At 42.3% G+C, this 15,313-nt stretch overlaps 1 protein-coding gene across 12 annotated transcripts in view; it reads left to right on the top strand.

The window, feature by feature from the left end:
* LOC115175877 (protein MTSS 1) overlaps window positions 1-15,313 on the top strand; it is a 51,133-nt gene continuing 35,820 nt past the window's right edge. For all 12 annotated transcript variants that reach the window (XM_029735482.1, XM_029735478.1, XM_029735477.1 and 9 more), the window contains exons 1-3: window positions 1-478; window positions 5,808-5,869; window positions 8,096-8,169. In XM_029735482.1, coding sequence (XP_029591342.1) covers window positions 407-478; window positions 5,808-5,869; window positions 8,096-8,169 — 208 coding nt within the window. In that variant the 5' untranslated portion in view covers window positions 1-406. The remainder of the gene's footprint in view (window positions 479-5,807; window positions 5,870-8,095; window positions 8,170-15,313) is intronic.

Genomic DNA, 15,313 nt, shown 5'->3' with positions numbered 1-15,313 from the left:
GGGTAAAACACTTGCAATTCGCATGTCAGCTGTGGCAAGAAACTTCATAAACCCTCGACTATGCCGTGAAAGTACTCGAATTGTTTTCGTTTTTATCTCACGTTTTTAAACAACTGGTGTTTTCTCTAGGAGGTCATATTTTTATTCTTCTTTCAGTATGGTCTTAAACGCAAAAACATGGAATTTATCTCTGTGTGGAAACTAACGTGGGGTTTTTATCTCACTGCTGTTTTGCTTTCCATCGTTCGGGAGTGCTGCATACAGGATACTGCAGCAAGTCTTTGAAAGGATATTTTCCATTATAAGAGACTTTACAATTGAGTTTCTTTTCAGTCAGTATTGGAGAACAGAATACACATTTTCACTACAGTTTTGGCAAGATAAAACAGTCCATACAGTGCTGAAAATGGAGACTGTCATTGAAAGAGAATGCAGTGCACTCGGAGGACTTTTTCAAACAGTGATAGGCGACATGAAGGTAACACCTTGGGGACTAATTAACGAATTGTGTATTTGAATATTTATTTAGACTTCGTATGGTATTGTTTGTCTTTTTTATGTTCTATAGAATAATACGTTTTGCTGATATGGCGGTACGTGCCGTTATGTTGACACCTACTGTAATCGGTGTGACATTGACTGTGATAGATAAATGGCATGCAATCACATTGGATGTTGCAGATAACCATATAAATTCAAAGAGTGGCAGTCTGGGAAATGATTGTGTACAGCCTAGGCTGCATGCTTTGCTAATTGTACATTTAGGCTAGCTATTAAATTGCGCTCACTGAGGGACTGCATAGAATATAGGTCCGTCCGCATGGTGGGTGTGTTCTGATTCATTGACATTGAGCGGCTGCATATAAAAGGCTAAATGATCCGGGATATGGATTAGAATAGAATGCTCTAATCCACGTCAAGCAAGTAGCAGTAAATGCATGTCCTGAAGGTTTGTTTCCCATTGACTCTTGTTCTGGGGAATGCAAGACAATATGTGTCACTGTTGAGATCAGGAACTCATTTAGGCTACGCATCTCTTTTATTTAGCTTCCTCATAAAGTCAACAGTTAGAAATGAAATAAGTCATATTTTTGTCACAATGTCATCTCAGAAGGAAGCATGACAATTTGTATTTTCTATGCTTAGCCTATTAATCAGTGATAAAAAATAAATAATAAGCAGATTGCCGAGAGTGCCCCCAGTCTGCCCCAAAGTGGCAGAGTGCCTATTCACACCTGTTCCCACCTGTTCCTCAGATAACGGAATGCGGGGAAATGGTAGCAGATGACTTCAAAAGGGTGTGAACTGTGAAGTTTTGCTGAGTGCAACAGAGAGCCACCATTTGGGTTTGTGGTAGATACATGTTTGATGTAGGAGAATAGAGTTTTAGATTGGGATTCCAACCAAATGAAAACCATGATGTCCATGATCTGGTTTGAGAAACTTTTGCAAAGCCATGTAATCAAGTCCATTTAACAAAAAATGACTTCTGAGAAATAAAGGGCAGACCGTTTGAGAAATAGGCTACTTTTGTAGATTTTGATGACAACAAATGCTTTTCAATTGTCTAACATTAGGCCGAAATACAGTGCATTCGGAAAGTATTCAGACCTATTCTTAAATTGATTAGTCATGTTTTTCCTCATCAATCTACACACAATACCCCATAATGACAAAGTAAAAACAGGTTTTTAGAATTTTTTTCAAATTTATAATAAAAAAACAGAAATACCTTATTTACATAAGTATTCAGACCCTTTGCTATGAGACTCAAAGTTGAGCTCAGGTGCATCCTGTTTCCATTGATCATCCTTGAGATGTTTCTACAACTTGATTGGAGTCCACCTGTTGTAAATGTAATTGATTGGACAGGATTTGTAAAGGCACACACCTGTCTATATAAGGTCCCATAGTTGACAGTGCATGTCAGAGCAAAAACCACACCATGAGGTCAAAGGAATTGTCAGTAGAGCTTCGAGACAGGATTGTGCCGAGGCACAGATCTGTGGAAGGTAACCAAAAACATGTCTGCGGCATTGAAGGTCCCCAAGAACACAGTGGCCTCCATCATTCTTAAATTTAAGAAGTTTGGAACCACCAAGACTCTTCCTAGAGATGGCCGCCCAGCCAAACTGAGCAAAAGGGAGAACCTTCCAGAAGGATAACCATCTCTGCAGCACTCCACTAATCAGGCCTTTATGGTAGAGTGGCCAGACGGAAGCCACAGCTCAGTAAAAGGCACATGACAGCCCACTTGGAGTTTGCCAAAAGGGACCAAAAGGACTCTTAGACAATGAGAAACAAGATTCTCTTGTCTGAATGAATCCCAGATGTAACTCTTTGGCCTGAATGCCAAGCGTCACGTCTGGAGGAAACCTGGCACCATCCCTACGGTGAAGCTTGGTGGTGGCAGCATCATGCTGTGGGGATGTTTTTCAGCGGCAGGGACTGGGAGACTAGTCAGGATCGAGGCAAAGATGAACAGAGAAAATTACAGAGAGACCCTTGATGAAAACCTGCTCCAGAGCGCTCAGAACCTCAGACTGGGGTGAGGTTCACCTTCCAACAGGACAACGACCCTAAGCACACAGCTAAGATGATGCAGGATTTGCTTCGCGACAAGTCTCTAAAAGTCCATGAGTGCCCCAGCCAGAGCTCGGACTTGAACCCGATCTAACATCTCTGGAGAGACCTGAAAATAGCTGTGCAGCGACGCTCCCCATCCAACCTGACAGAGCTTGAGAGGATCTGCAGAGAAGAATGGGAGAAACTCCCCAAATACAGGTGTGCCAAGCTTGTAGCGTCATACCTAAGATGACTCAAGGCTGTAATCACTGCCGAATGTGCTTCAACAAAGTACAGAGTAAAGAGTCTGAATACTTATGTAAATGTGATATTTCCGTTTTACATTTTTTATACATTTGCTAAAATAAACTGTTTTTGCTTTGTCCTTATGGGGTATTGTGTGTAGATTGAAGGAGAATTTTTTTTGGAATCCATTTTAGAATAAGAATATGTAACTTAATGTGGAATAAGTCAAGGTGTCTGAATACTTTCCACTGTATGTTCGTTCATGATAGCCTTCTACAGCCATTTCAGACATGTTTCTCTGGACCTGTGTAATAAACCCTTTTCGTAGGTGGAGGGCTTTTCCAAAGGGCACCGTGAATTACACTCTTGTCTGCTGGCTCATGTTTACATGTGTGGGTGGGGATTGTCTATGTGTGCCTATATTTGCTCGCCAATATTTGTGCTTAAATTGAATCAGCGTGCTGGTTGGTGTGTGTGTGAGTGTTAATACATAATTTAGATACTGTTAACACATCTCTTTTTGTGTTAGCAGACATATTACCATTCATTTGGTAAACTGGAACCAATTTTCCATGCTTTTTCTAAGATCCAAGCGTGTTTTAAACGGAGTATAAAAACTGCAGTATGAATGACAAAAATCATGGAATTCAGTGCTAATTGAATAATGTCAGAATAAAAGGTTCTATAAAGGTGGACATTTAGGTTATCTGAACATAGGGGCTGGTTTCTGGACACAAATTAAGCCTATTCCATGACTAAAATACATAAGCTACTCAATGGAGAGTCTAGGACTATTTTTAGTCTAGGACTAGGTTTAAAACGTTTCTGGGAAACCAGCCCATAATATGATACGATACAATATACTTTATTGTCCATTTACATGGAAATTCATATTTTGATGTCAGCATGCAAATACACATGCAAATACATACATGCAATACGGAAAACTAGAACGTTAATACACAAGTCACACATGAACATTTCCACATATTCAAAGTCTCTGCAGCATACTGTCCGACCGTGCATTGGGTCAACATCTGTCCTATGTCCCACTGTTCAGCAGCCTGATGGAATTAAACTTTCCCTGCTCCTATTCTTACTGAACAGTGGGGACCCTTAATCTCTTTCCGGAGGGCAGCAACTCAAAATGTTTTATTCTCTATTACCCATTCAATGTATACATGTTTGAGCACCATTACATTATTAATCTGTTGGCTCGAGGTTGAAGGTAATGCTATTGAGAGCACTGGATGAAGGCCTACTTCGGTTTATTAATCAGTATTTGATGGGTCATCATAATCACTCTGGCTAAAATAATCCTCTCACTGGGGGGGGATGAAATTACTAGATGAACCATAGAACTGAAATGGATAGAAGAGATACAAAGCAGAGCTCTAGGGTTTATGACCATAAATTGATTGATCCATGAGAAGTCTTGTTGAATATGGGGCCATGTTCTTTCTACCCATTTCATTTCTGAGATGAGCACCATGCATCAGAAGTGCCTGAATCAAAGCCTGATCTTTTTGTTTGCATGCATTTAAATTCACTGCGTTTATACAGTCATTGCATTGAATGTGAAATTCCATTTGCGACGCTAAAATGATGATCTCTCAGTAGGAAATCAACACATACTGTAGAAGCCATATTAAGTGGATGGCATGGCGAATTCATGCAGTGCATATTTCATGGTATTCCTCGCCCAGTGATGTAAATGATGTCGGCGGGTGCCAGGGAGATTGAAGTGCAGCGTCATTGCCTCAGTCCTGTTGTCACGGTAACCACAGTGGAGGGCTAGTGCTGTGGAGGAACAAAAGGGGCCTGAGTGGGGCGCTGAGAGACGGCAGACGTCACACGTATTACTCCTCTCCGGGGGGTTGGGCTAGGGCACTAATCAATCACTCATGAAATATCACCTTGACAATGACAAGTCTGACGGTGTTCTATCTGGTTAACCCCACCGCCCCCTAATCTGATTGTCCGGCCCCATTATCAACTCATGGTTGCTATCCTGTCCGATCACAGTAAAAAGGCCTATAGTAAGCATTACCTGCTGTGTTTTCTATGTTTAAAACAGTAGGGTTGGGGGCAGTTATTTGAATAATTCAGAAAATGAATTGAAATGCTGATCTTGAATCTAAAATTCGCCATGTTCATGTATTACTCAAAGAGTGGAGGAAATTGAGCTGGAATTGAATTAACCCACCTAAGTGGTTTAACCCCTGTCGTCCTGTGCAGATCTCTTCATCAGTCATGGATACACATACGTGCGTGCGCACACACATCCACACACACACACACACACACCTAAGAAGACACTTGTGTTTGCCCACTCAGCGAGCATGTCACCCCAGATAGAGGTCGTTCGTTACCTGTTGACCTCCACAGCCTTCCAGCTGTAGTGAGGCCTTGTTAGCTTGACCCAGACTGCCCTGGTGAGATGTTTTCTACATGCCCCCTCAGACCATAGCTGGCTAGCTACCTCTCTGGCCTTTCACCACCACAGCCCTGCATTTAGATGTTAGAGGCCTGGGAAGAGAAGACTATGCGCTTCAACTGGAGGCCAACAGGTCTTTAAACAGGCAGGCTAACCTACTGTCAACCTCTGCGATGATGAAAAACTAAGAGAAGCGTCTTGAAGGCTTCTTATGATGTTTGAAGTCTATTCCACTTTTTAGAACTCTTCGGTTTACTGTAGTTCAACTTCGCTCGTGGTAGCCTACATTCTCAACAGAGATACCGCAATGCAGTACTGGGACTTTGAATTGAACCCAATTTGATTCTTACTGTATCATATGCCTGCGGGCTATTGTTTACGTACAGTGAGAGTGGGGTCTACAATCTCAGTATGGGTCTATGGATTCACTTTATTGATCTCTCCCATTGTTGCTCTTTTATCTGAGATTTGCTCTGATATGCGCTTGCGGACATGTTGCATTTAAGTGTGTTTGTGTGTGTACGCTTTATCCTCACACTTTCTCCTTTTATCTCCTCAGAGCAGTTACCCAGTGTGGGATGACTTCATCAGCAAGGCCGGGAAGCTACAATCACAGCTCAGGTAAACAAACAAACAAACACGTACTGTGTGTCTCTATTTTTCCAAATACACACACGCATGCACACACACACTCCATTTACCCAACCTCCTCATAAGAAAACCAATCCCTCTTCAAATGTTCTTCGTTATCTGTTTAGAAGATTGTCACACACACCCCAGCCTGGTCTTGTCAGCGTGTTTCTGGATCATTGGGCTTGGCACCGGCTTACAGTTGTGCACAGTCACAGCTGAAGGTCATGCGAGTGAAAAAATAAATTAACCTTTCATCAACTTAGATTAATGATCAAATCATAAAGTCATTATCTCATCACGCTAGATCAGCTCAGCGCTCCAGAAGCTTTTATTATAACCCAGGGTTACACTGGGTTAACCCGCGGAAAAACGTCTCTACTTCGTCGTCCCGCTGAGGTGTTGTGGGAAAAAAGTGTTCCTGAGAAATCCTACCATTTACTCTCCACAGGTAGAGAAAAATATTACAAACAGTACATGCATTTTTCTAGTTTTCTAGTTGAATATTCTTAAGCTCTTTCTCACCACATGGTACATTTTTTGTTAGTTATTTTTTTATTTAACCAGGCAAGGCAATTAAGAACAAATTCTTATTTACAATGACGGCCTACCCTGGCAAACCCGGACGACGCTGGGCCAACTGTGCGCCGCCCTATGGGACTCCCGATCACAGCCAGATGTGATACAGCCTGGATTCAAACCAGGGACATAGGTGACGCCTCTTGCGCTGAGATGCAGTGCCTTAGACCGCTGCGCCACTCGGGAGCCCAAAAATGGTGTGTCTACAATATCTTGTGTGTGAAGCCATTTTTTTGCATCTGTGTACTGCACCATGCATGTACGTGCTTACACCTCTGCAATCTAAAACAGTAGCAGTGCACCAACTACATGTGAAAGGAAGTCAGTTCCGGCGTGCCAAAGGGCAGATGTCCAAACCCTCTGCAGTTCCAATTGTGTGTGATCTAGTCTGGGTGTTTTCCTAACATCGCTTTAAAAGAGAATTTAGCTTTTTTTAAATGGCATCTTATAGAAGGGTCCAGACCCTTTTTTGGTGATTCACTTCCTCATCCTCGTTGTGCAGTACGGGGGTTCTGAAAAAAACATGAACAAATGCTCCAAAAACACCCACATATGTCCTTTTTAGTTTCTCAAAAACAGGTGTCTGGACCCTTCTACAACTTGCCATTTACATCAACAATTTTAATTGGGTGTAAATAAAACCTAAATTATTTTTTAAATACCTCATCTGAATGTAGAGTATACAAGCCTACTCTTTAGGTTACCGTGCTCTGCTTTAAATAACTAAGAATGCATGCCTCCACTTAGCCTTGTGTTTTTCTGAGCTCAAGTTAGTCATTACTTCATTAAGAATGAGAGAAAAGCAACCTTTCGATTGCACATTCTACAAAAGAGTACCATCATGCAACATGTTGCTTAGTTGCATTTCCTGAAATGATTTATGACATCAAATTGGATGATGATACCTTGCCTACCTACTGAATTCAATTTCAGCTTAGTTTCTTGTCAACAAAGGTCAGTCTCTACTTGATACAATTTCAAGGAGGTCTGGAACAGACAATTTACTAATGGATTTGTTTCTCTGGCTGCATGATAAACTCAAAATGCAGAAATGCAAGGGCATAGAGGTAAAAATGCCTCAACAATAATCTAGGTTAAATCTACCGTGACCCCTTTATCCACACTTTTGTACCCCCATGCAGTGTGGCTGCTTTTGGTTACCACCTAAGGGGGTTTGAAATTGTGTAAATATGGGGATGGTTGAAGGTTAACATTTTCATATTGTTGGATGGTGAATACAAAAAGGGGGAATCTAGTTGGATTCAACCCCAGTCTTTCCCCTAGTTCATTTTCCAGGCGGGGCGCAAAGGCCCCCAAAGCAACATCCGTCCCCCCATCCTGGCCCTGTGGCATCAAATTGTAAATTGAAACCAATAGAAACCCATACTATTTTAGGTGGGGGGGTGCAACAGAACTAGATGGAGGGACCCACCCCACCTATACAATTGTAGGGGAAACACGGACCCAACCATGACCAGACTACTAACCCTTTCCCTGAGCATATTGGGCAACTAGTGAAGTGATTCAAACCGTGGTAAATATGAGTGTTGTATGGTTGTTGGCCTATATTGTACATATGGTATGTTCTGCTGTCAATAACAATCAGAATGGTGACCAGCTGTGTCTGTCATCTTCCAGGACAACAGTTGTCGCGGTAGCCGCCTTCCTGGACGCCTTTCAGAAAGTGGCTGATCTGGCAACCGGCAGCAGAGGTAAGCAGATGTGCCTCATAGCCGGGGGGCTATGAAGTGTGTGTGGTTTGGAGGGCGAATGGCAGTGGGGTATTTGTGGGGGCTGGTTGTGATGCTACGGACACATATTGCCAGAGGAAATCATGTTTTCTCCATGTTGCTGTTGTAGTCTTTCATGTTCTATACATGTATAAGAGTCTGGTTGTCTTGATCATTTAGAATGATTTCCAAAGATCCACATCACAGTAATGTATATGTCCCTCTTTAGCCAGCTCTCTGCTTAGCCTTTCATTTGGACTTCAAATAGCCACTAATAGTCATGCTCACTCACCCTCCTGTTAACCTCTTAACCTCTAACCTGACATGCTGGCAGACACTTGAACCCTGAGCTGTCCACATCATTGATGGATGCATGTACAGTATATCCATGTCTTGGAAACTGAAGTGTACATACCCAGTATCCTAATACACTATGGAAGCGTCTTCGTCAACAAACAGCTAAATGTCAACATAACTGGAGCTGCCTTGTCATTTCTGAAGGCATGATACTACCTAGCTGACGATGTGAGGAATATTTTGGCCATACACACTTTTTTATGTGGTAATAGTTAGCGTATTGCATTTATGACAGCCTTACGAATGCTATATGAATGTCTTCTTAAGGAGTAGACTGGCTCACCTTCAACAATCTGAACTGTCAAGCTTCCATCAGCAGGAATTGGGGTTATAATGTGGTTGACAGAGTGGTTGTAACATGCAGGAAGGGGTGGTTTGTGGTTAGGTCAGGGTTGGTCTGTATGCCCACTACAGAGCCCTGTCATGATCACTGACTGTCACAGTGACAAAGTGAGCCACAATCAGGCAGTCACTCATCACTTAGCTAATTTAAGGGCTAGTAGGTCAGTGGAGCGTTGTCATGTAATGTGAAGGGTGTCACATCTTAAATTGGTTCCTAGAACTGTCATGTTCCCTCAAACACTTGAAGTTTTTCCAGTGTAAACACGAGAAGATGGTTCAAAAACACGACCGCACCTTCCTGGGCGGTTGAACCGCGAACTGTGGTTGTCGTCACTTCTGTGACGGTGCAGGTTTGTTTTTGAGACCACTTTTATGTGTTGAGACTGAGCACCCCAAGAGAGGGTTTACAGTTGAAGTCGACAGAGAGTGCATGTCCTGAATAGAATGGACTTCCTTTGGAGACTTTTGTCACTTTAAGTGGTAAGGTGGGATACACGACAATGGACAGAGTGAAGTGTGAATGGTGACCTCCTTTTCCACTCCTCTCCTTCTTTTTCTCCCTCCTTTCTCTGTCAGAGTCAAGGCTGTTTCAATAACATGTAGACTCATACCCACAGCGATTACCAAGGTTTTAGGCCATAACAAAGGAAATGCATTGGCCTATATTATCAATATGTAAAAGAAATCATTTCATTATTAAAATCCCTCTGATTCTTTAGTAATATGATCTCATCCCTTCCAATCCAAATACATGCTTTTCAATACCTCACTCACTTTATTCAGTCCTATAATGTTTATTGGTTCTGGCTGCCATAGATTTAGTTTAATCCTACATAAGCTACATAACCCTATTTATACATGTCCACGTATTTCTATCCTGCTGTATATTATCACAGCTAGTCAGTCAGACGCTCACAAGTCAAAGGCCACAGTTGGAGGCCTTTCAACACAAAGGATGAAAGGTCAACATCTGACGATACCTTTCAACTGTGTAGGTGTATGGGAATATCAACCCAGCGCAGAGAGGAATCACAGTGGAAATAGCCACCAGTAATAAATAAAAGCATTTTCTTATACTGAGCACCTCAATCCAGTTTGTCTATGTGATTTCTTTCAAAACAGTTTTATAATAGGCTATTGTAAATCTATTATATTGTTTTGCTTAGGAGACAGATTCTGAACTGGTGGTTCAAGAAAAGGTTTTGAATGTGTCACGGTTTTCTGAGTAACAAAATGACATAAACTAGGTAGGAAGTGTGTAGAAATTGAATTAACATTTTTTTATAATTTAATCTCTGAACAATTTCTCTTCAATCACAGTATTTTCAAAATAGAGCTATTGTATTTGCAGCACTGTTTTGGTTGATTTTGTGGTCTTTGTGGTTTATTAACATTCTTCGTCAAGAATATGGGCAAAATTGTATTATTGACAATGAAAGAGGTGGGTATGTTGTTCCCTTGTCATATAATATCAATATAGCATAAAGAATTGTTTTCCAGATTGCATTTAGGACATTTCTTTTTCGCGACGTGAATTTTGGGTCGCGACTGAGACAACCTGGTTCAATTTGTGTCCCGAGGCAAAACCAGTTGAAAACCACTGGCCTAGGAGAGTAGGTTGAAGAATGAGATTGTCTGCCACAGCGTAGTCCGAATGTGTAATCAGCATGTGTATGTTTACAGATGTCTTTGTTGTACGATAGGTCCGTCTTTGCTCCATGTCAACAGGCATTGTCATATAGACATGAAAATGTCATTATGGCAGGTTCCATAGATGCGTCACACTGCACCGTGATTAGCCATTGGCTGTCTTTGTGTGCGAGTCCCTAGACAGGGGAGATAGACTGAGTGTAGGGAGGGCCATTTTTCAATCTAAAGTGGAGTACACCTAAAATAGCAGAGCTTTGCCCTCCTTTTTCATTACTCGGTCTGACTGCCTGGGTGTGGTGTGAGACAGGCCGTATTATGACCACGTACGGTCAGGGTGGTGACCACGGTCAGGGCCCAACACAACGTCCAGTCACGGCTTTGTTTATGGGACACACAGGGCCACTAATGTTTGTCTTCCATGTGCCCTTTATTTGTGCCTTATGCGTCTTACAGGGTAATTTGTTCCAATGCGTGTTACCTATTATCCACTTACGCAGTCACACAGCCTTTGAGTAACTATAAGGTTCCTAAAGGATAGGCCTACAATTGTCAGTGCCCAGCCCAGATTGTCTAAACTACCAGTTTAAACAGTCACACTACTCAAGTCCACACCTCTATCCTTTATCCTTAATCCAGGATGAACACTCCTTTAGTAAGCTACGCTATGCCCCCACCTCATTTTCATATTTATCTGCGTCTCAAAGAGGCCGTCACGAGCGGGTGGCCGTATCTGCTTGGCTCCTGTCCTGTCCATCCACACAGCAGCTAGTCACAGCCAGACCGGTGCTCATGGCAACAAGTATGGAAATCAGGAGGGCTGGTCCCACCTCTGGAGCCATGCTGCAGGAGTACTTAGCAGCTCAGCAGTGGGATGCAGCATAAGCAATAGAAGTAGACCATTATGAAGTGCAGTGTATGACATAAGTGTGTTATGACACCTGACATAGGACTTTGTTTTGATGATGAGCCCTTGTTCAGTGTGATGGAAATGTGATTTCAATTTCCAATGGATCTGAACACCGAGGTTTGTGAAGGTGATGATTGCTTGCACCAGATCATGTGATAAGCCCTTTGTGTTATTTAATGGACATTTGGCACTCAAATCGAATGCTAAGTGCACCATAGAACTAGAAGTTACAGAACAGTCATCACTTCCAAAAGCAAGTATTAAACACATGTTTGCTACTCTAGCACACTCACATTTGAAATTTCAGTTTGTATGCAACAAGCATTCAACAGCTAAATCTGTCCTACTTCCTCTGACGCAGCACTGCTAATGTCTTTATATGAAAATCTGGAGACACAGTCATTCTGCCTGCTCTATTTCTATATCCACCTATTTGCTATGTACTGTGTGGGTGTGGTTGCCATGGCGCCCCACTGCCAGGAAGGATTCCTTTCTTGAATGGCTCGGGGTGTTGTGGCAGCAGCCGCGCCAGATGTCAGCAACCATTCTGTGTTGCCTTTTGAGAGGTTTAGATCATGCAGGTAAAAAAGGCTAGCCTGGTCCCAGATCTGTTTGTGCTGCCTTGCCAGCTCATACATGTGAAAAAGAGTATAGGAGTGGCCAAGACAGCACAAAGACAGTGGCGTAGCGCAGTTTCGCAGGGCTCCCTGCAAGGTCCGAGCAAAGCCCCCCATGGGGCAGAGGGAAAACTGTGAAGTATTATAGCTTATTTCATGCTATTTTATACATTTTGCCTGGCTGAGAGAAAATGTTGCTGTTTTAGAGCTTAGAGATTCTTGAAAGATGGAACAATCTGAACTTTTTTCCCACAAATATTATTCTTAATATTATCAAAATGTTAGCTTATACTTTGGTCTATCAAAATATATAATTTATCACACCATGTAAAGGAACAACCTCCTAATAATAATAATTATTATTATTATTATTTGAACACTCTTAAATGCTCCAGGGTTACAATATTTTGAGTCCATCAGAGTTGACAACAGATACGGAAAACAGACATTTTTTACTCCAAAAATAAAATTTGTAAAATATGGGAAATTATTCACCATTTATTCATTTGAAAATCCCCAATAAAAACACAACCATTTTATCAAATCTTTTAGCACTCTGACGGAGTTGACGTTAGACAAAAACCTGACAGAGTTTATGTTTACGGAGACAAAAATGTATTTCTTCTTCATTCAAGTGGTATACACAGTAGCAATTGAAAAGTAACGTAATTAAAAGTAACATATTTTAACCAAAATGAATATTCTGTCAGGCAGACAGTTTAGGATTGTGACCATGGTCATTTCAATATTGTTTGTTTAAATCTATCAAAGCTAGAGAACTTTACAGACCATGAGTGGTCTTGTTGCACTACATGTAATGAGGACATGAATAAGGGGTCCTTATGGTATAGCTGACCCTGCTCATTCCTGATTCATTTAGGATTTTAGACAAATCTGACAGAGTTTACCAAATCTCGGGACACATCTTTTAGGAATCACAGTTTTGAGAAATATTCTTTCAAGTCACAGAGGGCTATTGCAAGAAACTAGATAAGATCATTTTCAGTTAATATCCATTATTGCCACTTTTTAGAATTTTAGTAACAGAGGTGAAAGGGTTTGATGATTCACTAAGATATGTACTATAAGATCAGGGGGTGTGGAGAAATGACTGTTGCAGCAGGACTTGCATTAACGTCACATGCAGTGGTTCAATTTGAAGGGAATGGAGTTCCACCTCCTTAGGTTTAGAGACAACCGTATAAAAATGGTAATTGGAAAAGCAAGGCCTACTGAGAATATGAAAATGTGAATATCCACATCAAACCATATGCTATGCCCTAACTGATGATTGTAAAATGTACTACAACATACATAAAACCTTCAGACAGATTATATGTAGTTATTATGTAGATCAATTGGTGGCCCACAGTTTCAACACCGGCCCATAAGCTGATTTGATGTGGCCGGCCAAGGCCTTTTTGTTTATGTCCCCTGGAGGACATGCAAGATCACCGGAGGATGCACAGTGAGTGGTCCCCACACAGACAGAAGGACAGGCATGCCAGTCAGTGGGTAAGGCCTTGGTGCCGTCAACTGTACAGATGGACTCCTTTGGCAGCTTCTGCTTTTATGATCTCATCTCTGCAAAAGAGAGAGATCAAATTTACTGCATCGCGCAAGACAAAGCGTTGTTATAATCTCAAGAGATTTCCAGTGCAAATTTTCACTGTAAAGGGGTAGATTTCTTGAATTGTTTGTGCTAGTGCAAAGGTAGAACCAATTATTGTCCAAAGGGTTAATCAAAGGGTTTACTATAATATCAAAGGCTTACTAAGGGAATGCCGGAGACCTAAAGGTAAAATGTAAGTAGAGGCAACTTCATGTTTTAGCTTTGTTTTTGTTCATTTTTTTAGGCCCTTTTGAAAATATCAGTGCAAATTTTGACCAGGTAAATCACATACTAAACTCCAGGTAAATCACATACTAAGCAAAAAAAGAAACGCCCTCTCACTGTCAACTGCGTTTATTTTCAGCAAACTTAACATGTGTAAATATTTGAATGAACATAACAAGATTCAACAACTGAGACATAAACTGAACAAGTTCCACAGACATGTGACTAACAGAAATGGAATAATGTGACCCTGAACAAAGGGGGGGGGGTCAAAATCAAAAGTAACAGTCAGTATCTGGTGTGGCTACCAGCTGCATTAAGTACTGCAGTGCATCTCCTCCTCATGGACTGCACCAGATTTGCCAGGTCTTGCTGTGAGATGTTACCCCACTCTTCCACCAAGGCACCTGCAAGTTCCCGGACATTTCTAGGGGGAATGGCCCTAGCCCTCACCCTCTGATCCAACAGGTCCCAGACGTGCTCAATGGGACTGAGATCTGGGCTCTTCGCTGTCCATGGTAGAACACTGATATTCCTGTCTTGCAGGAAATCACGCACAGAACGAGCAGTATGGCTGGTGGCATTGTCATGCTGGAGGGTCATGTCAGGATGAGCTTGCAGGAAGGGTACCACATGAGGGAGGAGGATGTCTTCCCTGTAATGCATAGCGTTGAGATTGCCTGCAATGACAACAAGCTCAGTCCGATGATGCTGTGACACACCGCCCCAGACCATGACAGACCCTCCACCTCCAAATCGATTCCGCTCCAGAGTACAGGCCTCGGTGTAACGCTCATTCCTTCGACGATAAACGTGAATCCGACCATCACCCCTGGTGAGACAAAACCGCGACTCATCAGTGAAGAGCACTTTTTGCCATTCCTGTCTGGTCCATCGACAGTGGGTTTGTGCCCATAGGCGACGTTGTTGCCGGTGATGTCTGGTGAGGACCTGCCTTACAACAGGTCTACAAGCCCTCAGTCCAGCCTCTCTCAGCCTATTGTGGACAGTCTGAGCACTGATGGAGGGATTGTGTATTCCTGGTGTAACTCGGGCAGTTATTGTTGCCAGGTGTGATGTTCAGACGTACCAATCCTGTGCAGGTGTTGTTACACGTGGTCTGCCACTGTGAGGACGATCAGCTGTCCCTCCTGTCTCCCTGTAGCACTGTCTTGGGCGTCTCACAGTACGGACATTGCAATTTATTGCCCTGGCCACATCTGTCGTCCTCATGCCTCCTTGCAGCATGCCTAAGGCACTTTCACGCAGATGAGCAGGGACCCTGGGCATCTTTCTTTTGGTGTTTTTCAGAGTCAGTAGAAAGGCCTCTTTAGTGTCCTAAGTTTTCATAACTGTGACCTTAATTGCCTACCGTCTGAAAGCTGTTAGTGTCTTAATGACCGTTCCACAGGTGCA

The sequence above is a fragment of the Salmo trutta genome, chromosome 36, assembly GCF_901001165.1.
Source record: "Salmo trutta chromosome 36, fSalTru1.1, whole genome shotgun sequence".
Taxonomy (NCBI): Eukaryota; Metazoa; Chordata; class Actinopteri; order Salmoniformes; family Salmonidae; genus Salmo; species Salmo trutta.
Note: the sequence above shows the minus strand (reverse complement) of the source record. Positions and strands in the feature narration are given on the sequence as shown.